The 26,972-nt window shown below is 42.4% G+C and overlaps 1 protein-coding gene across 2 annotated transcripts in view; it reads right to left on the reverse strand.

Moving 5' to 3' along the window:
• Positions 1-26,972, reverse strand: part of b4galnt4b (beta-1,4-N-acetyl-galactosaminyl transferase 4b) — a 52,102-nt gene that overhangs the window by 12,014 nt on the left and 13,116 nt on the right. For both annotated transcript variants that reach the window (XM_027013797.3, XM_027013796.3), the window contains exons 3-9: positions 23,896-24,005; positions 14,362-14,460; positions 10,802-10,897; positions 10,345-10,435; positions 9,701-9,801; positions 8,824-8,891; positions 851-929 (exon numbers count right to left, since the gene is read on the reverse strand). In XM_027013797.3, the coding sequence (XP_026869598.2) occupies positions 851-929; positions 8,824-8,891; positions 9,701-9,801; positions 10,345-10,435; positions 10,802-10,897; positions 14,362-14,460; positions 23,896-24,005 (644 nt within the window). The remainder of the gene's footprint in view (positions 1-850; positions 930-8,823; positions 8,892-9,700; positions 9,802-10,344; positions 10,436-10,801; positions 10,898-14,361; positions 14,461-23,895; positions 24,006-26,972) is intronic.

The following is a 26,972-nucleotide window of genomic DNA, read 5'->3' on the forward strand; positions in this document are numbered from 1 at the left end:
CTAAATTCAGAGCTCTCTGGGTGCACCGCTGACATGAGTGTGTTATCACAGATCCCTGTGCCCATTCAAGGATGCAGCAGTGTCGGGAGCAGCAGTATGGAGAAGGGCTTTCATGGGTCAGGAGTTACAATACAGCCTGGTTTGTATGCATATAGCTACTTTAACTGTGTAATATATGATAGGTTTTGCACTGCGCAGAGTGGTAGCTCAGGTTGCCCGGGAACAACTTGAAGGCCTTCTATGCAAATTAATTTTTTTTTTTTAGCTTGCCCCCTGCTACATGTCTCTTATTAACCTCTGTTTTAAATAATGCTGTTTTGGAGTGAGAGAGCAAGGGGGATGGATGTGTGTGTCTGTGTGTGTGTGTGTGTGTGTGTGTGTGTGTGTGTGTGTGAGAGAGAGAGAGAGAGAGAGAGAAAGAGAGAGAGAGAGAGAGAGAGAGAAAGAGAGAGAGGAAGAAAGCACAGACACCAAATAAATAAAGCATGAGAAGAAAAGACAGCATAATTAAGCTATTGAAAAGTGGAATCGGAGTAAGATGAACAGTCTCACAGCACCAGTTTATGAGGCATTCAGCAATTCATTCTGTTTATTTCGCTGTGACCTTGATATAAAAAATCATATGATAAATGCAACTGGAATAGTAATCCAGCAAACCACATTCCTGTTGAATGAAATGGAAATAATAAGGTGCTACATAAATCCCTCAGGATTTTAGTGGTCTTATACAAGATTGCATTTTTTAAATTAGCACCAAACGCAATGTTAATTTGACCCCACAGTAGCCTTTTTTTTCTATATTTGTTATGGCCAATGTGTACTTGTGTTAGTCCTATACTACTAAACTTACCCCAACCTCCACATGGTCTGAGCCCTTGTCATCCTGCTTGTGCAAAATCTCAAAGTAGTAGCGCCTGCAGGACATCAGGCTGTTGGGGGGGGGGGGGTCAGGGAGAGAGGCAGAGAAAGAGAAGACAGGGAAAACACACGTCAGTCTGAAAAAGATGTAAAGCGGTGGGTGGAGGGGCAGGGAAGTGAGGGGTGTGGTCAGAGAGGTAAGGAGGAAGAGGAAAGGGCTGCGTAATGCTTCTCTTCTTGCTGTGTTAAGGAACTCTGGGAGTCTTGAGGGAAGCGTGACATGAAGTAGAGCGGGACAAGCATCTGCTGGGCACCTGCCAGCCCTGGCGAGGCCAGAGACAGCATCAGCATCTGCCCAGAGAACCCCCCTGGTCACAGGCATGCACTGGGGCACAATCCAGCAAAGCGCAGCTGGGTCACGGCTGCTTCCGAGCCGCCTGAGACCGTGTGGTGAGCTGCGGCGCTCTGGTTTGCCGATGCTGGAGATGAATGGGAAAGGCTGCATTTATTTTCTTCCACATTTGGAACAAATAATTTCCTATTCACTTCCTTCTGGAGCTCAGCAGATTGCTGGGAAGAGAACATAACCTACAAATGAGAACATAGACGGAACGAAAAAGCAAACCATCTAGACAAAGTGGCAGACAGATGGCTGGGATTGGGGCACATGAGTAACACTTTGAGCCAGACACACCAGATAAGGCACAAGTGGTATATCCTTCATGCAACCTATGTATCACACGAGGTGGCACACGACACTCACTCTCTCGGGGCACATGCACCCAAGCCGAACCAACAAAAGGCCTGAAGAGACTCTATGCTCAAGACGCAGTTTAGCATCCTGAGAACAAGGTCAATCAAACATTTAGTAAGATAATCAACCTCAAATCAGGAATAATCAAACCACATATACCCACACAGAGCACAGTGAACATATTGAATTATTTTATTAGGCACAGCCCTGTTAGCTATTAGCCTGTGTGATTGTAGTAATAATACCCAGCCTGCCATTTTGAGCATTGTCAGACTAGGTCTTAAGCATTACTTTGTTTTCCTGTACTTCAAAGTCTCCTGACGACTCACACAAACTGCTGAAGGCCACCGCGCCAGCTGACAGAGTCTCCTAAAGAAGCATAGCATCAAAACTGAATAATGTGCCCAAATTACTTAGGCCAATGGTTGTGTCGTAACCCTTCAATGTGACCTTTTTCTCTTTAACATCATTATTGCCACTGGCCATAAAAAGGGTTTGTTATACAGTGCAGCTGACAGTGAGTTTTTTTTCTCCTCTGAAACCTTTGAAATTTCACTAAGCAGTAACCCAAAAACACACACACCTACACACACCCACACAGCCCAAACTGCAGGAGCCAAAAAACCCCTCCCCCACACTCCTTGTCTTTTGATTCTAGTTTGCCATTTGCTGATGCACATCTTTTGATGAAAGCGGCTAACTACGATTCTCAATACAGCTTAGATTACAGGCAGAAAATGAGGCCGGGTGAGAGAAAAGAAGTCCATCTGAGTAGACATCCCTGAACAACATGAACACAGATAGTAGAAAAACAGGCATGCTGCATGCGCACACTGACATCATACATGAGGACACGTGGAATATCTTATTTAAAGTTAGCTGTTTACACCAGGAGATATTCAAAAGAATTTAGCATGAGAGAGAATGTGTGTGTGTGTGTGTGTGTGTGTGTGTGTGTGTGTGTGTGTGTGTGTGTGTGTGTGTGTGTGTAAATCAAAAACAAATCACATGATGAAAACCCCCAGTGTAGTGGAGCAATAGTGTAGTATCTTATTAGGAATGTGCACAGAGTGGTTGACAGAAGAGGCTGACAGTATAACACTGCAAGAATCCACATGCAGGTTCACAGGACAAGCTAACTAGGTCAGTACAAATAAACAACAGTACTGGAAGAGAGTGGGAAGCATAAGAGACTTGCGACTAGGACTGCAATGAGAAAAGTGAAGACCTAGCAAGGTTACAAAAGCCAAACACAATGTAATTTACACAATCTATTTGTCCCACAGAATGACTGTCAGGGGTGGAGGATGGCGGGGCTGACAGAGAAGGTGTCCAATGAAAGGTAAGCAGGGCCAAAGTTGAATCTCATATGAGCCATTTGGGGATTGCTGTGCATGGAACAATTGAAGAACCAGAGAAAATCACTCAAATGTAGGCTGGAGGCCCAGATGAAGTGACAAACAGCATATACAGGGAGTCAGAGTACAATAGGAGTACAAGTGAATTAACTAAAGAGAGAGAGAGAGAGAGAGAGAGAGAGAGAGAGAGAGAGAGAGAGAGAGAGAGAGAGAGAGAAAGAGGTACAATGAACTTTTAATTGGCAGACTAATTGCCTGGCTACATCTGAAAAAGTTGCTCTCGGTAATTGAGGTGGATTGACTGATGAAAGCAGAGAGGTAATGCAGGAGGGAATAGTGTGATTTGTCTAAATGCAGAGATGCAGTTGCTCTTCTCTGTCCTCCTGGTAATATGTCAGATTGTCTGAAAACCTCAAGATGCCTGAGCCCTTCTCTCTGATGAGTCACAGCTCAGCTAGTACAGCAATTACAATAATTGCACATCCATACTCAGTATGCCCTAATGCTATGGGCAGGGGCTAATTGTCAGCTTCTAAGTTAACCTTGCCCAGGATAAGAATGACAAGCAAAATCTCTCTCTACCAAGCCATCTCTAGCTTTCTAATTCTCTGTTATGCTTTCTCTGTCTGTCAAATCAACTGAAGACCAGAATCGTCTATTCAGGCTGACTTATTACGGACGTTGTTAACTGCATTAAATCCTTCTTAATAAAGATGGGAAAAACAACAAAGGGAAAATTTGTTCGCATTCATAATTTGTACATTTTGTGGCATGATTACTGCATAACAAACAATATAAAGCTCCCTAAAAAACCACAACTGTATAGAATCCCACGTCTCTTTGAAGAGTATTATTCATTTCTCTCCCTTTCTCCCCTTGCTGAAGGTTCACTCTTCAGAGAGAGGTAGATTCGGTGCGTATACAGCGCATACCAAAATGAGTGACTTTCAGCAATATGATGGCTTATACCATAGAATGAGTAAATAATGACTGTAGGTTTTGCTGACAGCATAACAAAATGAAAAAAAATCTTTAGAGCCTTTGATTTTTAGTCCAAAGTGGCCTCTGTGCTAACAAAGTGCTTCTGAAGTTCTTGGAGGTGAAACCAGTTTATGTTCAAAACAGTAGATGTTTAATTCATAACATTTATTCCATTTGGTCCTAAAGTTCCATGAGTGTAGCTCAGTTTTTTCTCTTTAAAGCTGTGTCTGAAATGTCTACTCGATTACTCAGTCACTAATCACTCTGTAACATCCTGTGTATATACAGCTAAGGTCCACTCGAGACACTAGACAACACATCCATCTCGCAGATATTATTATACTTATTTGTGGTGTCTGCCCTTCAATGACATGTGCCTACTGGACACTGGCAGACAATATAAAGAGAGGGATGACAACAGCCTAGGTGAAACTTTTCACGTGGAAAATTCGGCTCTCAAATTCTCCTGCAGATTTTTCCTTGACATTTTGGTGGACTTGTTCCTTTATACTACCTCTGCAAGACCTCTGAAGTGCGATTAGAACTGGACCTCTATGGACCTCTGCTTTCTGTATAGGTTGTATGGAACTCTTGGTACTGAACTCTATTTAGTAACACTGGGTTACGTGCTTTATCTCATTGTTCATGTGGTGTAGCATTTTCAGTCTACTTTGGCAAACAAGGGAAGTTCCCTCTCAAAACTCTATAACTGTTGTATTGATGACTTTTACAACTACAAAGGCAGTTCTATATAGAACACTACATAGGGTACCAATAAGAGGGACAGCAGACAGAATTCCAACAACACTAGCTTGCACTGGAAATATATCACTGCAACCTTTCTTTGTGTAAACTTTCCAGAACATCAAGAGTAAGTAGACTAGCTGTACAAATATAACACACTGAAATAAGGCAGTTTAGCTATGTTTTATAGCTTCAAATTTATGTTGTGACTTTAATAATATCGAACTCTACAGATATGTCCATTTTTCATTTTATTAATAAATATTGGTACTGAACCTGTCATGTCTGTACAACTTGCAATCTTACTAACTACAGCACTCATGTCTAGCATAGGAAACTGCTATGCATTGTGGTACCTTTGCCCGTAAGTAGTGTACATCAGTTGTTCACTTTATTTATGATGTAATATGGGTAATAATATAGTGAACTATGTAGGAAAACTGAATTATCCACTAAGAATTCGGACAACACTACAAAATGGTTGACAGTCTTAATAGAACACTAAAAAGTATGTTGGTGTAAATTCAGACATAGCTAAAGTTTCCTGACTTCATTGTTGCCAGAGCAACAATTGTCAATGCAAGCAGATATGTTAGCCATGCAATGTTCATTAGCATTAAAATGCCTTGCTACTGGAAATGAGAAATCCTTAATTCTGATGGTCCAAAGGTCTTCAATAAAATAATCAGTAAGACTTGGTTTCTGCAGTGTAAAACTGATTACATCTCTTATAAGAGATACAATCGATGATTCTTGCAGTAATGCATTAGCAGGAAATGGGGGAAACATTTAATACTTTCGTGTTAGTTATTTTAGAGGCTATGTTAATAGGCTCATATTAAACTCACATAAATTGTGTATGTGCTTATTTACAATGTATTAAAACCACACAGCAGAACCAGTGATGTCTTGACTATTTGGCCAAAAATTATTTATTGTTGGATAAGTGTCTTGACTCCTCAAAACCGATCAGAAAACAGAACACTCATCTGGAATATCTGAGATCGGTCAGTATGCTCACAGCACACATTAATAAAATGGTATTTGATGGAGGTTCCTTTCCTTGTTGCATTATCATTTGTAATGTAGGTATTTCAAAAGCTAATATTGTGATAACAAATGACAAAGAATAATATGGAGCAGCAAGCCTCTTTAATACTCCAGTTTATTCAGGCTCTAGACTTTTATCCATTTCTGGATGCAGCTCCAAAAGACAGAACAGAACAGGACCTGTATTTGACATGAGTAAATACTGAATATAAACACACACATACACACACACACACACACACACACACACACACACACACACACACACACACACACACACACACACACACACACACATACATACACAGACACACACACACACACACACACACACACACACAAAATGAATGTTCACAGTTGGCGAGATCTGTTTACACATATATTTCAATCTCTACAAATAAAGACACAGAACTTGTGACATTTTCATATCTCCTGTAAACTTGACATTTATTCAGGTATGCATTTTTTTCATGTTATCTCTGTTCTGTATAACCTCCTTTTTAAAAACATATTCCTAGTTTCAAGTCAGGTGTCTCTTTTTTTCTGGACTTTCCACTGTGGTTCATTAGCTCATGACTCTGCCTGGCAACAGTGGAAATTTCAGATCAGACAGGCCGTCGCCTTGTTCTGTAAGGCCTGACCCATTAGGCTATAAGGCACACAGTGGTCTGAATGACATCAAACTAAATAGAGCTGATAGAGACAGAGAAACATAACAATACATGCAAGCAAGAGAAAGAAATAAGGAGTGGGTGAGAGGAAGATGAGGGGAGAATGAGAGAAAGAAGCGAGAAAGAAATGAAGACAGAGAAAGATAAAATGGGAAGAGACAAAGAGAAAAAAGTAAAAAAGGAAAAGAGAGTGTGTGTGAGAGAGAGAGAGTGAGTGAGAGAAAGAGAGAGAGAGAGAGCGAGCGAGCGAGAGAGTGTGAGAGAGTGAGAGTGTGAGAGAGAGAAAGAGAGTGAGAGAGAGAGCAAGAGAGAGAGAGAGAGGCAGAGAGAGAGAGAGAGAGAGAGAGAGAGAGAGATATGTCTCAGTGAAATGCTTGGAGTTGGGTGATAAGGTCAAAAACGATCATCTCCTGTTACTCTGAACATAAAGAGTTTATTTTGCTACATTGAGTCAAGCATTGTCAGCATTTAAACCATGGAGGAAACCTCTCACCCTGACTATAACTGATCAAACAAAATAGTCAAAAAGACAACAAATGGTCTCATTTGTTTTAAAATAAGACATGCGCAGAGATGAATCTCTGCTTCAGTGGGTCCCCTCCAGTTTGTTTTCTCTGACAATGTGTCTTAGGGCAGATGCAGTAACATTTCAGTTCTGTTTATGCTAAAGAGGTTTTACAAGCCAGTATAAATCTAGGATTTGATTTAGTTTTTGACCTCTTTAAATGGTGTAATTTGAACCCACTGAAGAACTATGCTGTGAATAATGCTGTGACTTTATTCTAGTGAAGAACATGATAAATAAGTCATTATTTTTGGTTAAGGACTTAATAACTCCTTTATGCTAGGCAGAACCATCCATTGGCATTTACAGAAGCTTGCTATCTTGACAAGGACATATTGGCTCAAGGTTCTTTATTTCGGGCACTTCCCAAAGTAAACTGCGTTTGGTGTAGTTCAAAATGTAGTCATCATACAACTAATATCCCATTTGACTGCAGCATTAAACTATCATTTTTAATTGTTCAGTAAATTTCTCAAAATAATTCGTTTAAGGTGACAAAGAAGGAGATGTGCACTGCTATCACCAGCGATGGAACCGAGTTGAGAGGAAGTGACTGAGTGGCACACGAGCCATAGCCTGCCGGACCCATAGCCTGCCTGTCCCAGGGAACGTGTTCTGCATTTAACAACATATGGATATTGAGTCGTGTGTGCGCAGTCTCACTTTAAGGATCAATCCACTGGGTCGCCGGTACCTGCTACTCGCCCCAAAGCTCAAGTCCCACAGCAAGCAACATCGCATACAAAAAGTGACAAGAGCAATTAAAAAGTAGCCCACTATGCTCAGCTCTAACGAATCACCTCATAATGTTCACTGTGTTCAAATATGGTGTATGTGCTGTGTCGATTAAGGAGTTGGAGATTTACTAGGTGGATTTATATTCATTGCATTTCATGAACTGCCAATAGCCCACAAAACATTAACAAGTCTTTCCTTTACCAGAAATCACAAGTGAGTTATTAATCCTCTTTCTGCAATGGTGAAAAAGACACATGGCACAGTGGCACATGGCACAGTTACATGGTGATGAAGGTGAGTGTTATCATCTACTGTAAAATAAACTAGTCTCACTTTCTAGAACTAGATGTTGAAAGACCTCTGTCAAAAATGTCCTGTTTCTCTGGAAATCTTGCATACTTCACTGAAATTTTGAGTACTTCTCTTTCTCTCTGGCATAGATGTAGAGATGAAATTTTGGGAAGAGCAAATAAAAATTGAATGATGTTGAGTCCTATTAAATTGAAAGCAGCAAAGAATGACAAAAATTATGGCTTCAGTGGGGGATGAGTGGCCCCAAAAGCTCCACTTACAGCAATCTCTTCCTCAGTAATCTGCCTCTTCTTTTATTAACAAACACACAGGCACAAAACATTTAAACTCTCAATAAATGCCAACATTTCGGAATATTTCATTTTCAAACAATTAAATCACACATGGTACTTAGGGATCAGTGTTCACTGTATTCAAATATGGCGTATTTGCTGTGTCGAATTAGGAGTTGGAGATTTACTAGGTGGATTTATATTCATTGCATGTCATGAACTGCCAATAGCCCACAAAACACTAACAAGTCTTTCCTTTACCAGAAATCACAAGTGAGTTATTAATCCTCTTTCTGCAATGGTGAAAAAGACACATGGCACAGTTACATGGTGATGAAGGTGATGTTCTCCAAGTGCAGTATTATGCTATTGGCTTGAGTGAAGATTCCACCAATCAATATGACTTACAACATACAACATTACAGTACAGATGAAACCTAAAGTCAAACTTGTGAAAAAAGGCAACATTAACACACTATCACTATAAATATATTGGTATGTATGTCTTAATTGTACTTACTGAACAGATTTGGAGGTCTGAGATCTGAACTTGGTGAACTCACCCGGAGCGGTCCACTCAGATCCATGCTGCAAAGACATCAGACACATGTCAGTTACCCACTTCTTGGTGTAACCTATACTAGCGACACTATTTGCTACCATGTAAATACAGAAAAATGCAACACCTAATAAACACTAAATGGGACAAGAATTTGTAACTGTAACCAAATGGAGTCCAAGAGCAGCACTTTCTGCTGCGGTATTCCTCTCCCTGCCTCCAATCTCATTCTCACTCCCTCCTCACCCACACTGACAGATACAGGAAAACTTCTGTTTGCTCAGCGCTACTGGCAAAGCACAGAGAAAATATAAGGGGCCATTCCCAACTGGATGCAAAATGCATTCTGTCCCTAAAAAAGGACCTAAAGTAACTCTGGGTAATTCTGGGTACAACCAAACAATTTTCAGTTCTTTAAGGTTATTTGCAGTTTAAAGAACCATAAAGCATAGCAATGATAAGGATATTATCATTATCATTTTAACACTGTGTTCTGAATGCAACATACAGTGCAATCTTGCACCATACAGTGCAAATACTGTGATACTGCATTGTACTGCTCAGAAGAAAAAAAAAAACCCATACCAATAGCCAAGTTGATAGAATTAGCATAAGATACTTCGTATTAATTCAAGATTGGAGATTTGAAAAGTTCATTTCAACCAAATGGCACTTTATTAGTTGGTTGAAATTAGCTTTTCAAAAATGTACTAGTTCACAATTACAGTATTAAACATCTGAGAGCTATATAATAGCTATACAAAATGACAACAGCAACGCGTGAAAATAACTGTTTGCAGTAAGGTTAATAATGGTTTGTATAATGTCCAGTACTAACCCGTCCCACGTACACCAGGAGCCTAGCATTGAGGGGATTCTCGTCAGAGCTCAGCCACAGCTCTGAGTTATCATCAGAAGCTATAGCGAACTGGAAATCTCCTGCAGGGGAATCCAGATGAGAAATGAAAAATATACCACACACAGGCGTGCACACATGCATGCACACACATCCACACACACAGGGGATTTTTTTCTGAACAATCATTTACCCACTATCCACCTGTGCAGTTATGAATACTTCAGTCCCCCCAGCTGCACACAAAAATATGCACAGATGTATACTGGGCAATTTACATCAGCAGTTCCTTATTCAGTTTGATTCAGGAATACTCCATAAATATGAGTGTGTGTGTGTGTGTGTGTGTGTGTGTGTGTGTGTGGTACAGACTGAGGGGAAAACACGGTCACGTTCACTACATTTTCTGCAGCTAGCACTTTGTTCAAAACTCTAATGCTCCTCAAGTCTGCCCACCAGCACACACACACACACACACACAAACACAAAATAGCACTCACCATTTGTGGTTGTGTGTGTTTATGTATATGTGTGTGTGTGTGTGTGTGTGTGGGTGTGGGTGCAGAAAACTCTCCATGTCAGCATCTGTAGTTTCATTGCTCTGTAACACATAAGCCAAAACATACCATCTTTATATGGATGAATAAAACCGAAGATCCGCAGGCCGTAGTTTTTCCACTTTGGAGCCACAGCTAGTTTCTTTATTGTGGTCCGTGCCTCCAAGAAAAAAAGCAAATAAAATATTACCCACTGCATCTATTCTTAGCCCCAAGTAATGCCCTCCACATATTCACACCACCAAATCAGTTTGCTTACATTATGAGCACCAGTAAATGGGAGCCCTGACTATTAGTCATAGACTGCAGAGGTGAGAAGCCCGAGGACTGCAATTTGCAGTTTGAACATACAATCCGGCAAACGAGGCTGTTTTATTCAGATAGTGAATATACAGTTACAATTTTAAACAGCAAAGGGATGCCAATCACACACACACATACATACCAAGTATGTTGCAAAGGTGCATATGCAAATACATTTGTATACACACACACATGTATTTATGTATTCACAATAATGTCTTACATGAGGATAGAGGGGAAAGTGGAGGTTCTTCCTGAGCTGAGACACTGAAGAACCACACCAGTCCTCAAACACGTGTAGGTTGGCCTGTCCTTTATACTGCAAGAAGACAAAGTCAGGCTTTCAGATGCGGTCTCTGTCATTCCCCCTCTGTCCAGTGCTTTCCCAAGTCTCTTCTGTTTCCCAGTCTCCCACAGCCTCCCTATTTCCGGCATTGGGGGCTGTGGTTCCTGGAGTAGTGCTGCTCTGTTCCATGAGGTGCTCCCTCTCCGGGGAGATCCCTAACCCTGACAGCTGACTGGATGCGGCTTCCTGCTGACTTCATTTGGAGAGGAAAAGAACGAGAGACTGAGAAAGAGGGGGAGAAATGTAGAGAGAGAGAGAAAAACTGAGACGTTAAGACAGATCGAGAGAGATAGAGAAAGAGTGCTGCTGCTCCCCCTATCCCTCAAGAGCACAGGCCCAGGCAGACGTCGGATCCATACTGGAGAAATTGGGTCTGTGAGTAGGCGCAAGCCCAAGAGAGGTGTGAGAGATGCAAGAGGCATGAGCTGCCCTGAAGTTGGCCACAAATCAACGCTACATGAGGCGGGGAAGCAGGCTTTCTTTAGGATGTGCTTGAGGGTCATTTATGGGTAACGGTTTCTATGTGTAATCACATACGGCACCCACCAAGCTGTTTATAAATTCATTATCCATGAGAATAAGGGCCATAAAACATTGTGTAAATCTAATGGAAAAGTAAGGCAATTACAGGCTCAGGAAAGAGTAGAGATGAACATTTCTTCAAGCTTCTACACATACGACGCAATTTCTAAAAGCAATCTCTCACACTCCAGCAAAGCAAATAATCAAAATTCATACAGTCCTGGGTGTTCCTGAGTGCGACTGAAGTGAGAGGGAAACAGCTCTTTGGCAGGGAGCGGGTGAGATACTATCAGTCTGCCCCCTCCCATCTGCCCGGTTGATCTGGACTGCCTGCCGCAGCCGGTTTTAAAATTATTCTGTCTAATTGCAGCTGGTGTGGATGGTGGCGTTGGCATTGCCACCCACTCAGAGTGGGGGCGGCTTGCTCAGACCGCACAGACCTGGGGACCCCAGGGCCAGCGGCTGCCGTGCTGTGGGCCGCCGTTCCGCTAGCCTCCTGGCTAGCCTCTTCACTGGCCTCAGTGCCAGGAGCAAGAGAGCAGGAGCAGAGCTCGCAAGCAGCAGCTCGGAGTAGGCCTGTGAATCACCATGCGCGAAACATGAAACGTGAGAAAAAAAAAAAAATTAACAACTATCTGGTGGTTATAAATAACATTTTGACAAGCTCTTCACGTATTCCCTTGGACTCAAGCTGTCTCTCCTATGTGTGTAGTGTAAAACTATAAGCATAAAACTTGTTTACAAGTGTAATCCAGAAGATATGTGATAGTGTCTTATTATAGTCTTATTCTTTTTAAAATCCAATACTGAACAAAAAGCCCAAATCCGCTGTTATCAGGAATAATTTACACATTTGCCAGATACCATTTTCTTACTATCACAGAAGAACAGGCAACTGAATAAAATCACATGGAATGAGAGCGTGCTTTGAGGCATCAATACTGAGAGAGAGAGTGAGGACGTTTCCCTCCATCAGGGTCATCTCTCCACACTGATGTATTCCCTGCACTCGCTATTCCCCACAGCCATATAATGGTATTCAATAACAGCGCAAAGGAGCTCGTAAATCACCAGATGAAAACTGAGGTCATTTCAGCTGGTGTTACTTTTTACTCCCCCACTCCTCACTGAGCATCGCCCTGGTGTGCTGCCCTTGTTGGAGGGGGGCATGGTTCACCCAAGGATGATTAACAATACCACAGAGATGGAGAAGGGAGGAGAGAGAGACAGTTGTACAGTTGCACCATGTCTGGGTCTGGACCATCATCTCACAGACACTGCCACCACCTGGCTGTCAGCTGTCTGCTCCTTTACACTCTCCTTTGGTGTAACGGCGTCCTGAAGCGCATGCCCAATGTCTTGCCTGGCAGCTCATCTATCACATGCTCCGGGAGAGGGGCCTCGGGGGGCCGGAAGGGTGCCACGGCTGGTCAGGGACCCCGCTTGATGTGTGGCCCTTTGTTATCCCGGCTCGAATCAAGTGTGCCAGGGAGAGAGGAGATGAGGGCTACCCTCAGTGCCAAACTGAGACACCAGCTATTAGTCAAATCTAGGACTAGCGTCAGATGCTAGATGTCTAGTTCTAACTCTTCTGCCGTTCTGCAGGGCGGAAAATGCTGCATGCAGCATGGGTGGAGGATGGAGACTAAGGTTGCCCAATATATTCTTTGCTGATCATTATTGCAGTGTTGGCCTTTGCAATACTGATGTGGGCTGCAACATGCAAATTAACTCTCTAACAAATCAGTTTTTATTGACTTTTTTTATGTATGCACCCTGTCTACTCTCAGATATCTCAGATGGGTGTCTTGTAGGCATTTTGAAAAATCACATTCATGTGACACAACAAACAAATAATTTTGTTTGAAAATAACTCAGACCACTTTTAACCATGTTATTTCAAGGGTTCAGAACTGTATATACTTAATATAGTAACCTAATAAAATACAATATTGTTATCTATATTGTGAACTGAGAGTACACTCTTTTTACCCTTTTACACTGAATCCCCTTTAGGGCAAGATGTTTGACTGCTGTAGCTATCTGCACAGCAGATACCATCATATTTCCTCCTCGTTGTTCACTACCATTCATATATCTCCACAGCCAATGTCTGTTTGAAAGACATCACTGTGACAGATAATCACATGGTTAAAACTGGCAGGATGCTGAGATGCTGCTAATTAATAAAAGGGGTAATGAGGCAGTGAAGGGACAGAACGCTGCACTGATTCTGATTGGCTAATGAGAGCCTGACCGCCATCTTACTATTCTGCCTCAAGCTCCGGGTGATTCACATGAGCATTTTCTAGTTCATCCAGCGATGAATCTGCTGATTGACGTGGCACACGCCTTAGATTTTGTGAAAGGAGAAAAAAAAAAAATCTGGTATGTTAGGTTTTATAGAATGTTGTGAGCTCGCATGCTGGAGATTGAGGTGTTTGCAGGTGACTAATGTGTCTATATTTGGAGAGTAATTGGGCAGTGACAGAGAGTGAGTGGTGCATCAGCGGTGAGGCGGTTGTTGTTGTCCCGTCCTTCCGGCCACCTGTTCATGTAATTTTAGCAACGTGGCTGAAGGCATGGGAGACCGACAGGAGGATGTCTCCCCAGGGAAATCACAGAGCAAACACAGTGGGAGAGGGGAGAGAGAGAGTGAGGAAGTGAGGGAGACAGAGGGAGAGAGAGAGGAGAGGGAGAGGGAAGAAGAGAGATAAAGGGAGAGAGAAAGAGAAAGAAAGACAGAGAGAAATAGCGAGAGGTTGAAAAGAGGACGCCAGAGGTTTTGGGCACGAGTGAGGAGGACAAAGCAAAATCTCTTAGCTCTCCTAACACAGTGTGGAGTGTATCCTTACTCAGCCTCTGAAGGCAACGCATCACGTCTCATTACACAAGGAAACCAAAAGAAGCTTTACCTCTGGTTTCCATAGCAACTTGAGTAACTTCTGGCTGAGAAGTTGGCGGATCTCTGTATTGCCATGACTCTCTTGTCCAAATTCACTGAGCTCATTACCCTGGAACAGAGAAATCAAGGAGTCTTTAGTACACACACACACACACACACACACACACACACACACACACGGCTGGTTAAATACTAAATGATGCTATGGCTGCACCTGACCCCAACATTAACCTTAACTTCAGTAAGCATTTTGAAAGCACCTATCAATGTTATGGTAAACATGGAATGTATTTCTACCCTAATGACTAAATTCCAGTACCAAGGGCTGCCACAGTGTGCTGAATACTAGGCATTCTGGTTTCAGAAGATAATACCTCACATTCTTTGTCTAACATACATTGAAATATACATACCTTGCTTTTAGAAAGAGATGTAAAAAGCATAGCCATCTTAGACTCAGTTTAGAATACATTCACATAGTATTGCTGGAATAAAGTTTCTATAAGTTCAACATGTGCATGTGCTATTTTTTCTTTACATATGGATTTGCTCTCATGTTAATGCACCATACCCCTCTAAATAAATAAACAAATAGGCAGACAGAAAGACAGGAAGACAGACAGACAGATAACTAACTAACTAACTAACTAACTAAATAAATAAATGTATGTCAGTTCCAGACTAACAACCATCCTACACATTTCACAGATCATGGTCACATCAGCAGACCAAATACAGCTACACTGCTCACGTCATCCACAAGCAACACTAGCATCAAATCCTCATTTAGCCAAGACACCACTGGATAGATCCACAGAAAAACAGGATGGTCCTGTTTACACTGCACCACCCCAATCCCTGGCATATCGCAGCCAAGCAGGCAGTATTGAAACAAAGGCTCAACGCAGCACACAATAGAGGACCTATGCTTCACTGTATGCTTCACTGTACACATGCCCCAGTGTACCGAGACCCACTACAAAATTACTTTAATAGCTAATGGAGCTCTTCCAGGTCCAAACAATTAGTAAATGCCTTCTTCAAATTGCCTGCTTTAAAGTGAAATTCTCATTTGATGACTTGTGGGCAAGGAAATAAATTAAAAAGCATGTTACCCTGTCTGTTTAATGTTCTGGCACAATGCATTGTTCGAGAAGCCTGTTTAATTTAAAATGGATGTGGGACACAAAGTAAATAAATAAATAAAACCAGATAACTGCTCTGTGTAACGTAGCACGGATTGTGCAGTAAAACAGTCCCTGGGACAGAGCTAAGAATGTTATTACTCATTGTCCAGGAAAGTATTCACTTACTGGTTCAATGGGCTGAACCTTTGTGTTTTAAGCAACAGTGGCCAAGCCCACTGGCCTGAAGGTCGTCCCTCGAAGCCAAGCTTAAAGCGACGGTGGTTGTGTTTGCATTACACTCCATGGCTATTGCATCACATGGGAAACTGGAAGTGTGGTGTTATTTTTAATTGCCTAAATCAGAACTGCACTGGTGACTCAGCCTAATGACTGCCTAGCCCTAATGCACAGGGCTGAAATCAAAACAACCATTCCAGTTGCTTTTTCTGATAACAGATCTGGATGCTCTGATGAGCACTAAAATGAGAAAGTGCAAAATGGATTGAAAGATGTAGATATATGTACCTTATGACTGTGACACTCTAATAATTTGCTTTTTACCAGGCATTGAGTGGTTAAGTAGAGTAAAACACAACTGATAGGAATGTGCTGATCCACTCTATAATGTCCCTCAAATGAAGACAGTTGCACCATGTAATTTTCAGGGACTATTTCTGAGACGACTGTCACAAAATTCTCAAGTGATAGCAGGAACGTCCTTTGTCAATTGTCTCAATTCTTATGGCGCAATAACATCTCCGAGAGGCGCCTCTCAGCAGCATGAAATAATGAGGCCGTGTCTGCCAGCTCATCCATTCCAATTAAGCCTGGTGCCGTGACCCTTGTCGTGCAGTCAACAGCAGAGGCTTCAGCACCTCCGTCCAGGGCGTCCGAATGATTGGCCCCCAGCTGGACTCAGCCTGCCCACTCCTACCCACCACTGTCGAAGGGTGTCGTGGCGTTGACCCCAGCATGGGGCAGAGGGCAGGACTCATAAATAAATGAACTCCGGATTCCCTCACCCGTGGCTCTCCAACGAGACAGGAATGATAACCAGATGGCTTCTGGCACCCACCAACAGTTGCAGGCACATGCCTGGGAATATCAGCAAGGTTAATGAATTCTCCTTGTTAGATTAGCAGGGCAGGGAGGAGAGAGGAGGGGGCCAGGGTGGCAGGGTGCACGTTTGACTGGTGGAAAGAGGAAAAGGAAAGTGGCCAGGAGTTGAAGATTATGGTGGCCCTTTCTGTTTCACAAGTGTGTTAACAGCACCTCAGCGACAGCCATGTGATGGTTTCAGATTTTAAAAATACAGACCACACTGCAGAAAGGGAAAAGAACCCTGCCCTTGACAGCTTCTGCTGTGCACTAGAAAGTCTAGATGACCCTAGAAGAGGGACAGAACAGGAAGGTGTCAAAGTAGCAAGCAGAGAGTAAATTAGAGAGGACAGAGCAGTTTCAAGCAGTCTTTCTCACAAATCTTAGTTCCTGCATGCTCCCATTTACAAATGACAGCATCTCATTAGAGTATACTGTACATTAACACAGTGGCTATACATTTATAGAATTTAACTGACACTATTATCCAAAGCAACTTACAATTATGACAACTTGAGCAATTGAGCATTAAGGGCCTTGCTCAGGGGCCCAACAGTAATAACTTGACAGCAGTGGGGCTTGAACTAGTAACCTTCCAATGACAAATCAAGTACCTTAACTACTGAGCTACAACTGCATAGCTGTACATAACACATACATCATTACAATATGATATTATAAAATATTACGAAAGTAATACACTATTTTTAAACACTGGGTGCAATAGTGTGAGTACTAAATTCTATGGTTTCTGATATTTGTGCTGTAGAAAAGGATTGCTCACACTGTATTCTTTTTCAGAGTTTCTGTATGCATCCATCAGATTAATGAAGAGGATAAAAAGATATAACAATATATGTAAAGAAAGTAACGCTAAGATGAAATCTATAAAGCAAGGAAATATCTGCCTAGGGGTCAATAACAGAAATTCAACAAACTATTCATATTCATAAAATACTGGACCAAGCAAATCAGCCATATAATATGACTATAAAGAATTAGCTGAGGTTTCAGCATATTGTCTGTGGGATGTATAAACCTTTTAAAATAATACATCATAAAGCACAACATTTAGCTACCCATATAAAAAATGGAATCCCATGGCATAAACTCATATCTAGGGGAAATAACACTTCTGAGACACAGCAAGACAAGAAGATTTTCCTTCGTAGTAAACTTACTGTCTGCCTCACGTGCTGGGAGTCTGTTTATTTATGTAAACTGACAGAAATGACTTACTTGAGGTGTCCTTTTAAATTACAAGGTGCAGAACACTAAAGTGTTAAATGAAATAGGCCAAGTCAACAGTACTCCATTAGCGCAAGTTTCTCTTACATAAACAAAGTCAAAGCAACTACACCTTTCTCAGATTAAGAATAAAGTGTGTTAAAATCCGACCGGCTTTTCACTCAACTAAACAGTATAATAACAGTCAATCTAAAAATATTACAAATCAGTATCATTCATTGGTCCTACTGTTGTTTGGAAGTGCCACCTGCAATGACATCTTGTGACAATACATAAGATGTATGAGGACCTAGACCACATATGTAAGCTCTCAGCAAGGGTAAACAAAGGAAGCGTTCAAAAAAAACATTTTAAAATTCTGTAGTAATTGCTTTCTGCACAATATCCATTCGCCTAAACAGCCCCACCCCAGAAGCTTCACTCTCCTTACTCAACATCACATCTTGCTGGTGGCCAAAAAACAATTAGAGTGGGGGGTCTGTCAGAGCTGAGTAAGCCTGAATGCAAAATTTATATTCATAGTATTTATAGTCTGCTATAATTCTGCTGCATTGCTAATGGATTGAAATGAATAAGTAAATAGAATGACCCTAAGGCTGCTAAATGAGACTGTGAATCAGAGCAAAGTTTTGGACAAATCGTCCGTGCTGTAATGTTATGTTTTGAAAACTCGTACGCCAGGGAGCCGTTCTCTTCTCAGGCTAAATGAATTTTTTAAATCACCCTAAAAACAGATCCTTAAGATTTTCTGTTATTTTGTATTTTCCACTGCAAAAAAAGCCAAAGTCAGCTGGAGAAAATAAAGAAATAGATGCTCTATAAATAAATCCAACATGGCTGCTTCGCTTGCAGCTTGCTGGTGGATGGCGAGTCCATTCTCTGCGCAGCTTCTAATGTTATTCCTCCTCTTTTGACTCCCTGCGCCTCAGCAGCTACTGGGGGCATTGGAGGCCACCCAGCCCTGCCTACCAGTCTGACATCAAACCTGCTTTCCTCCGCTGTGTGGAGCATGCTAAAAGTCAGGAGCACAGGGAACATGTGCAGACTGAATAGGGGAGAAACATATCTACAACAAAGATCACATCTGATAAAAAAAAAAGAACTATGCACATTTATTATGTATATTTTTTCCTAAAGTGATGCTATCCCAAAAATTTGTTTTTGCTAGTCTTTAAAATAAACATGGGCATTTGTTTGATATTTTGATTAGCATTACATATTTAAGCTTTCATAAAGGTCATTTCTCTCTGGGAATCTCAGCCAACTGAACAATCTCCAGAACTTTCAGTGTGCACCCTGAGCTCAAAAAAAAAAGTCATATTGGCGGACATGAGCAGAAGTCCGCTTTAAAGCTCTCTGCTCTAAAGTGTGGTGCAAACTTGCACAAAGTCTTTCGCACTCCAAAGGAGGGTGCCCTCCCCTAACACAGCGGGCAAGATGAATGTGAGCAGAGAGCCCAGCTGCCTTGGGCTCTGCACTTCTTCCGGGTTTCTCCATGCTCACTCGTCTCCACTGCACCAATCACACTGCCCAACCTGTCACATAGTCACGCCAGCGCAGGAGTACGGCCAGGTTCGCGCTACAATGGGAGACTGCTGGAGGCTGACTGAGTTCAGTCACACTGCAGACAGACCCTGTTATGGTGTTTCACAGCATTCAGAGACTGAGTTGAAAAAATGAAGGATTTTTTAATATACAAAATAGGAAACATGATGCATAAAAAAGAAAAGAAAAAAAGAAAAAATCTTCAGTTCAGAATGGAGGTCCTTCTTTCAGCATTACACAATGTTTAACCTCTCGCTTTGTGGAGGGGACATTTCAGTGGATATTGCGTCCATGTCTCAGTTTAATCTCTTTATGAGTAATATGCAATAACTGGATGATGACGCATGTAATAGAACCTGGATTAAGAGTATCAGAGTATTGGCCACCATCAGAGGTTAATCCACCGAGTAACCATTTCCACTTCCACCCATTATAATGGCAGTAAAGGAGAAGGTTTAATAGGCTTGAAAAACATTGTTTGTTAACTGTTATTGCAATATTGGCTTCTTGCAATACTAATATGTCAGAATGTTTCAATATGCAAATCAGATCATCAACGCATCAAAGCTCCACCAGTGTATTATAAATAGATTGCTTATAGCAAGGCATACTGTAATCACACAATAGCAGCTGTAATTGCCCAAAAGTAATTATAATATAATATTTTTCTCCATATTGTGAAGTCTAAATGTTTAACCAAAATGCTGAGTTACTATTAACACTTCAGGGACCCATTTTAAAAAATAATCTGAAAGCACATTTTTTATAAGAAAGCACCTTCTAGAACATTCTCCAAAATGCTGTTACTCTTTTCCACATTATCTTTCCCACTATGTGACCATGAAATCTGTCTGCTTCCCTTATAATTCATATCTCAGTAGAGGAGAAGTGAAAAAACATACCAGTGTTTCTTTTTTTCAATATATTCAGTGTTTCTGTTGCTGCCAGTCTGACCGAGGGCCCTCAAAGCTGGTACAGGTCTCTGCATGCCCCCTTAATGTTGGCAGCTTCAGTGCACTTGGCTCTGGGAGCTTTTTCATGCTGGATTTCTGGGAGCCTTTCGTTGCTGGATTTCCATGAGCTTGTCAACAAAAGGTCTACTCAGCCTGGCTAAATCAATGTTTAATGCTCTATACAACCAGAGCATGTCTGCTGAGTCCAGCAAAGTGGCAACCATTGGTGAGGTAAAGGCCACCACAGGCCTGCAGAAATTCATTTAGGTTTCGACTAAGACAGAAGTGGCAAACCAGCAGACAAATATCAACACACCCTAAAACACAGTCACCATATATATATATATATGTGTGTGATATATGTGTGTGTGTGTGTGTGTGTGTGTGTCACGGTATGCCCCCCCACCAAACACATCTCCGTGTGTGTATTGCCATGCCCTCTCGTGTTTCACACCTGATCCTTGTTGTGTGTCATTGTCGTGCGTGTACCAAAGGCTCCTGTCTTAACGTGGATGTTGTCTGTGTTTGAAACCATAGCCTGTGTGCTACGTCTAAGTGTATGAATAAACGTCTGTTTCAACGTGCCTTGTCCCTGCATCCTGCTTAAGCTTCCAAATGTCACAGAAACACCAACCGACCAAGGATGCCTGGGAAAGGCAAAAAGAAGAAGGGAAGTCAACGCCCTCCCACAGCCCATGCAGCTTAGGCACCCTCCTGACTCCAGGTCCAGGTCCAGGTGAGCGTGGTTCAGGTGCGGAAGCAGGGAAGACAAACGGAACCACATCTGGCGACCGGGACTGGTATAACAATTTCCAGTCCTCGGAGTCGGACTCTGCAGACTCCTACTATCCCGTGGAGAGACCTTCCCTCCATGGACTCCATTGGGTCCTACGACCCCTGCCTGGATGATTATGGGGGCTACGCTGATTATGGAGAGAAAGTGGAGTGTAGCGACATTTGTCTGCGGTCAAACATGGGGTCCGATCATGAGGAGGATACTCCATTGGAGGTGGAAGGGACCTCATAGGGACCTTCCCTCCCACAGCGATGCTAAAGGCTCAGAGAAAGATGAGCCTCCAGCACCCAAGGCTCCGCCTAAGGCTCTGCCCAGGGCACGCCACCCCGGGTGGCTAGCAGGGAGGCATCGTCGTCAGAGGAGGACACCTCTCCGCCTAAGGCGAAGAGCCTCAGAGTGCATGCGCCTAGGCCTAAGCCTCATGGAGGCAAAAAGGTAGCGGCACCAGTGCCTACACCGAAACCTGGCAACACAGCTGGTGCGCTTCCCGACACGCATGCGCCAAAACCAGGACAGCCGCTGCTACCCAAGCCGGCAAAGGACAATCCCCCTCCAGGCTGGGGGACTGGCTGGGGTTCCTTTCAACTTCGCCGGACTGTTTAATATGTGTGGTGTGGTGTTCATGTGCCTGTCACCATGTCTGTCCCGATTACGTGGCATGTACCGATCGTTTTGTCCCCCTTTGTGTCTGTGTGCATCATCGTCCTGATCCCTGTCCTTCCCCCCACTGTCCTGCTCACGCTGGCCTGTGGCGGGTTGTCCAGTCCTCTTGCCTTGCCGTTTGGCGTTGGTCTCTGGGCCGTAGCCCGATACGCTGGCACACCGGGGGTGGGGGGCTCTGTGTGTGTGTGTGTGTTTGTGTGTATTGCCACGCCTTCTCACCTTCTCATGTTTCACACCTGATCCTGTTGTGTGTCATTTGCATGCGAGTATAAAAGTCTCTTTTCTTATCTATATATATAATCTTATATATATATAATAAATTTTATTAAGCTCATATGTTTGATTTTTTATTTTTTTACTGTTAATAGAGGCTTTATTGGACTGTTATTGTCAGATGGGGGCAAGGTGGCGAGAGGAGGGATTAATGTTTGGTAGGATAATCAGTCACAGAGACAGGACACTAGTAAAAATCAATGGGAAGAGTGTGGCTAAGGCCATTTCTTACGAGAGGGAAAAGGGTTATAAACTACAAGGAGACAACAGGCTATAAAGGACCCCCTTCCCAACCCACTCACATCCAGTCTGATCTCATGTTGTTTTTTTGTCTGACATCTGCTTTCTTAAGACCACACCGGCTAGTTGGATGCAGGCATCTTGCCGGGTTCTGAGTCAATGTTGTTGGTGTCCTGCTGTGCTTAGCACCACACTCGCCATGCCCTGGTATTATAACTCTATTTGGATAATTACCAAAATTACTGTTTCCTTCTGCTCCCACTCTGACTGCAGATAACTGAGTCATGTCCTGGCTCTCGGCAACAGACGGCAGCAGACCAGTGAAAGGAATCACGCTGTAGCTAATGTGGTGCTGGCTCATGTGCACCTCTGATTTCCATGCTGCTGGATGGATGGAACCCAAAGTGACGAACTCGAACGTTACGGTCTCAAACATGCTTTAGCACTAAATAAAATGCAGTGACGAGGGACGTGTCACAGCTGATTCAATCTGCCACACCTTCAGACCACCATTGCAACCATTAAAACGCCTGAAGAAGAAACAAATAGAAAAACGAAACGAAATAGACTTAAACAGGAATGTAAAGGAATCATGATTTAAGGTATTTACATCAACACTGTCTGCAGATTACGATGATGCAAACGTTGGAGGATCTGCATGCTCGTGTGCGCATCACTGCTGTGCGATGCATGCAGGAACAGGCCTTGAGCTAAAAGTCCTCCAGGAGCGAGGCAGAGGGACCCCACAAGAAGCAGCAGTATGGCAAAGGCTGTAAGGCACGACTGTGCAAATGCATACTGGCCCCATGTCAAAGAAAGTGCTGAGCAGCATTTTCTTGTGAGTTCATAAACACCATGGCGTGATTAAAGTCGGCCCAGTGCTGGCACTGATACAGGTGAGTCTTCTTCCTCCTCAATCACCAGGGCCTGCCTGCAGACACCCCACCCAACCCACGCTCGAGATAGAGCGAACGTTTTCTATTGGCGCAGGTCTGTAAAACGAAGGCTGCCTTCCAAATGAACCATTTAAAAAGGGATGACTGAGCGGACTAATTTTGCCACGCTTTCGGTGGGCCAGTACATTGCAAGTCACAGACAAAATCATATCATCTGATTCTGAAGATGGCTAGGATTGCTGTGTCCTCATTGAAGGGGAATGAAAAGGCATACAAAGCCCCGCCCATTAACATATCAGCATGTGACTGCTGTCCTATGAATGACAGTGCACATCATTTCCATTATAGTCCATTATATGCTTGGACCCCCACAGAGAATGACATTATCCTAGAGGAGACAGCAATATCCACCTAAAATGGCTATGAATTAAATGATATTTAAAAGGCTATTGAAGAAACAGCTGTCCTGCTGGGTAGACATATAGACAGTGGGCAAAAAGAAAATTAATAGAATAGATCAGCTTTATATCCCACCTTAAGAGCATCTCTGGATGCATTTATAAATGCACAGTACATAAGACAAAGAATACAGTGCATAAGACAAAGGACTGGGGAAACTGTCACATATTAAACATGGGCATTAGAATACATTAAATGGGAGAATAAAATGGGCATGAAGTGCTAAATAAAATGGGCATGACTCACCCCCCTTGTCTCCTCGCCACTGTCATTGGATTCCTCTCTGTCTGCATGACTGGAGGAGTGGGAGTGCTTTTTGTGGCTGGACCCCAAACCTTCTGTCTGCCTCTCTGGATCTGTAGAGACATGCCATCATTACTGTAAGCACACAGCATGGACAGTACTCTCTATATGAAAAACCCACTTAACCTTCTGAACCACAATAGTGAGATCAAACTAATATCAGTGCTTATTGCATAGTTTGACAGTTATCGCACTGCATGTTATTCTGGTTCAACCACACACAGCCTATGGAAATTCACACTTCACTTCCTGAGGTCAAAGGGTCATCATTTGCATTTATTTAGTGTGAAACCCAGTCCCTTCAGAAAATATGAGACTTTATTTTGAATAGGGTTCCTCAACCCATAAAGCCACAGGAATATTTACATATAACTATAATGGCTACAACAAATAGGCTTTAGATGACGGTAAGGAAAAAACATTCTACCATTCAGGTTGTCCATAATCACAGAATGAAACTGCTGTAATCAGTTTTACAGATCCTGACACCTTGTGCCAAATTAAGCCAAACGGAGGAGTCCACCCTCATCCTTGAATCCCATGATCTCCCTGCACAGATGTGCATCTTTAGAACTTAGCTCACCCTGCAGTGGCCTGCAGGCACATTCAAAATAATTAACAAACAGGGAGGACTGCTTCCTTGTAAAGATTAAAACAGCTATATAATTTTAGTGGCTGGTTTCTGAACCTAGGAACCAAAGATCCAAGACAGAAAAAAATAGCTGCTCTGATCCTTAAAGCAACAATTTTAGTGATATATAAACCATGCTAACCAAATTATTACTTATTCATTTATGTTTCATTTTACATATAATGCATGGAGGTGAGTGAAATGGCAAGGGATAGAGAGAGAGAGAGAGAGAGAGAGAGAGAGAGAGAGAGAGAGAGAGAGAGAGAGAGAGAAAGAGAGAGAATGCTTCTTTATCCAGTATTGGTCTGGGGCCACACCAGCTGGGGCCATGCCAGCTTGACTAATCTGTTCATTCTCATAGCGTTCATGTGTCACAAACCTGAGTGATGATAAGCTTTTTGGGGAAGGACACACACAGAGCAGTGCATTATGGGCGAGGGATGGTGCTACAGATGAGATTTATCACAACATACTTGCCAGGTATGGATAGAAAAAAACAGGGGGAGAGCAAAAAGGAAGGGGGGGGGGGGGGGAGAGGAGCGAATCAGAGAGAAGGAGATAATCAGAATGGGGTAAAGGTCAGGGGAAATAAGATGAGAGGGAGCAGGAGATATCCAGCAGCGAAAAGGATGCTGGGAATGTGAGGGGGTGCAATAGTAAGGTTGGAGAAGCCTCAGCACATCAATGAAAAGCTCCCAGCAAAAGCAGCTTGAAGATGAGGAGAGAAAGGGTAGCACATTATCTCACAAGGAGCAGGGGGCCTGTCCCACTGGCTGTCCCTAGCAGCCATGAGCTTACCAGCTGCCAGATGGATAAGGGATAAATGGTGCCTCTTTTCCCAAATTGCCTCCCATTTTAAGCACAGTCTGCAGGCCAGTTACAGCAGATGCAGGTGGGGGTTAGGAGAGGCAGACAGAAAAAGCTTAAGTCAGCCAGAAAGGCCAAACAATTGACAAACTTCAATTTGAGCCTTATATTGTACCTGACATGAGTACTAAATGAACCATTTTGGAATCAGAGCCCTCACCATTTCAGGGCCCTGTAAACTGACATATTTGTAAAGTTTTCATGCTTAGTACTGACATCAGTGGTTATTTTTAGTTCATGTTTCAAAAGCTTTCTGTCTTTATGTCATTGAAATGCACGCTTAATAGGGTTCAGATCAGGTGATTGTCAAGAACAGTATAATTTTGACTGCCCACTAATAAAAATGCCATTGTACTATGCTTACTATATTTTAGGTCATTGTCCTACTGCAAGGTGAATCATCATATATGCTACTATGTATCACAGATAAAGTGAAGAATGCTTTGGATGAAGCAAGCTTCATTTTTTTCTCCTTACTTTCCTAAGTTTTTATCTCATCTGACCTAAAAACTTTGTTCTAGAACCCTACTGGCCTCTCCTCGATATTGATATGGGCTATGGATAGCTTGTCATTCCTATATGGTTCACCGCAGCTGATGAAGGACCTCTGTCTGAAATGTCCTGTTTCTCTGGAAACCTTGTGTACTTCACTAAAATTTTCACTACCTCTACTACTTCTACTACAGCACACTGCAGTTACTCCCTGGAATCTGGTTCAATCACACATATATGTAAAATCCCTCAAATCACATCTTACATTTTGCAATTTAACTTCATAGTAAAGACATTTTAAATGCAATGGGATGGAACACAGAGTCCAAGTACTAAAAATGTTTTACTATCCAGTTGCTTAGGGAAAACCCATGCTTGCCTGTGCTCTGACAATTTCTGCTGTGTTCCTTGACATTTAGCAAATGATCTTTCATGAACAACTACAATCTGTAAGTCAGAATCCATATGCTGCATGATATTTTAATGGTAGATCATGGATAACGAAGTGCAAAATGTGGGATCTTTAGAAGAACACATCGCTTCATAAGAGATTGTGGTTGAAGCGATTCTTTGTTGCTCCTGCAGAGAGCATTATCCTGGGATTTCATGAACTGCACTCTCCCCTGATGAGAACAAACGGGTAAAAAAAAAAAAGCTAAAGGATCCTAAGAATCTTTTACACACACAGCATGGTTGACAACACAATTATTCCTAAATGCTTTATCAATGAAGGCCGTCACTGGTAAATACAGAGCTAAGATCAGGCTTGATGTCCTGTCAGGAGTCCTGCAGTCTCACAATTCTTCTCTCTCCAGTTAATGAAGCCTCCTTTACCCTGGTCAATACATGTCGATTTCTTGTGCCAGCTCAATGAACAGCATCTTTGTCAAGTTCTCTGATAAATACTGAAATAATACTACACGCTTTCATTTATTTTCACTCCAATAGAATCAAATTGTACATTTTATATGTAACTGGGTAACACTTATCAACAGTCCATTACTATAAGAAACAAATTAGGACATTTAAA

Source organism: Electrophorus electricus, chromosome 23, assembly GCF_041902795.1.
Source record: "Electrophorus electricus isolate QZ-2024a chromosome 23, ASM4190279v1, whole genome shotgun sequence".
Lineage (NCBI taxonomy): Eukaryota > Metazoa > Chordata > Actinopteri > Gymnotiformes > Gymnotidae > Electrophorus > Electrophorus electricus.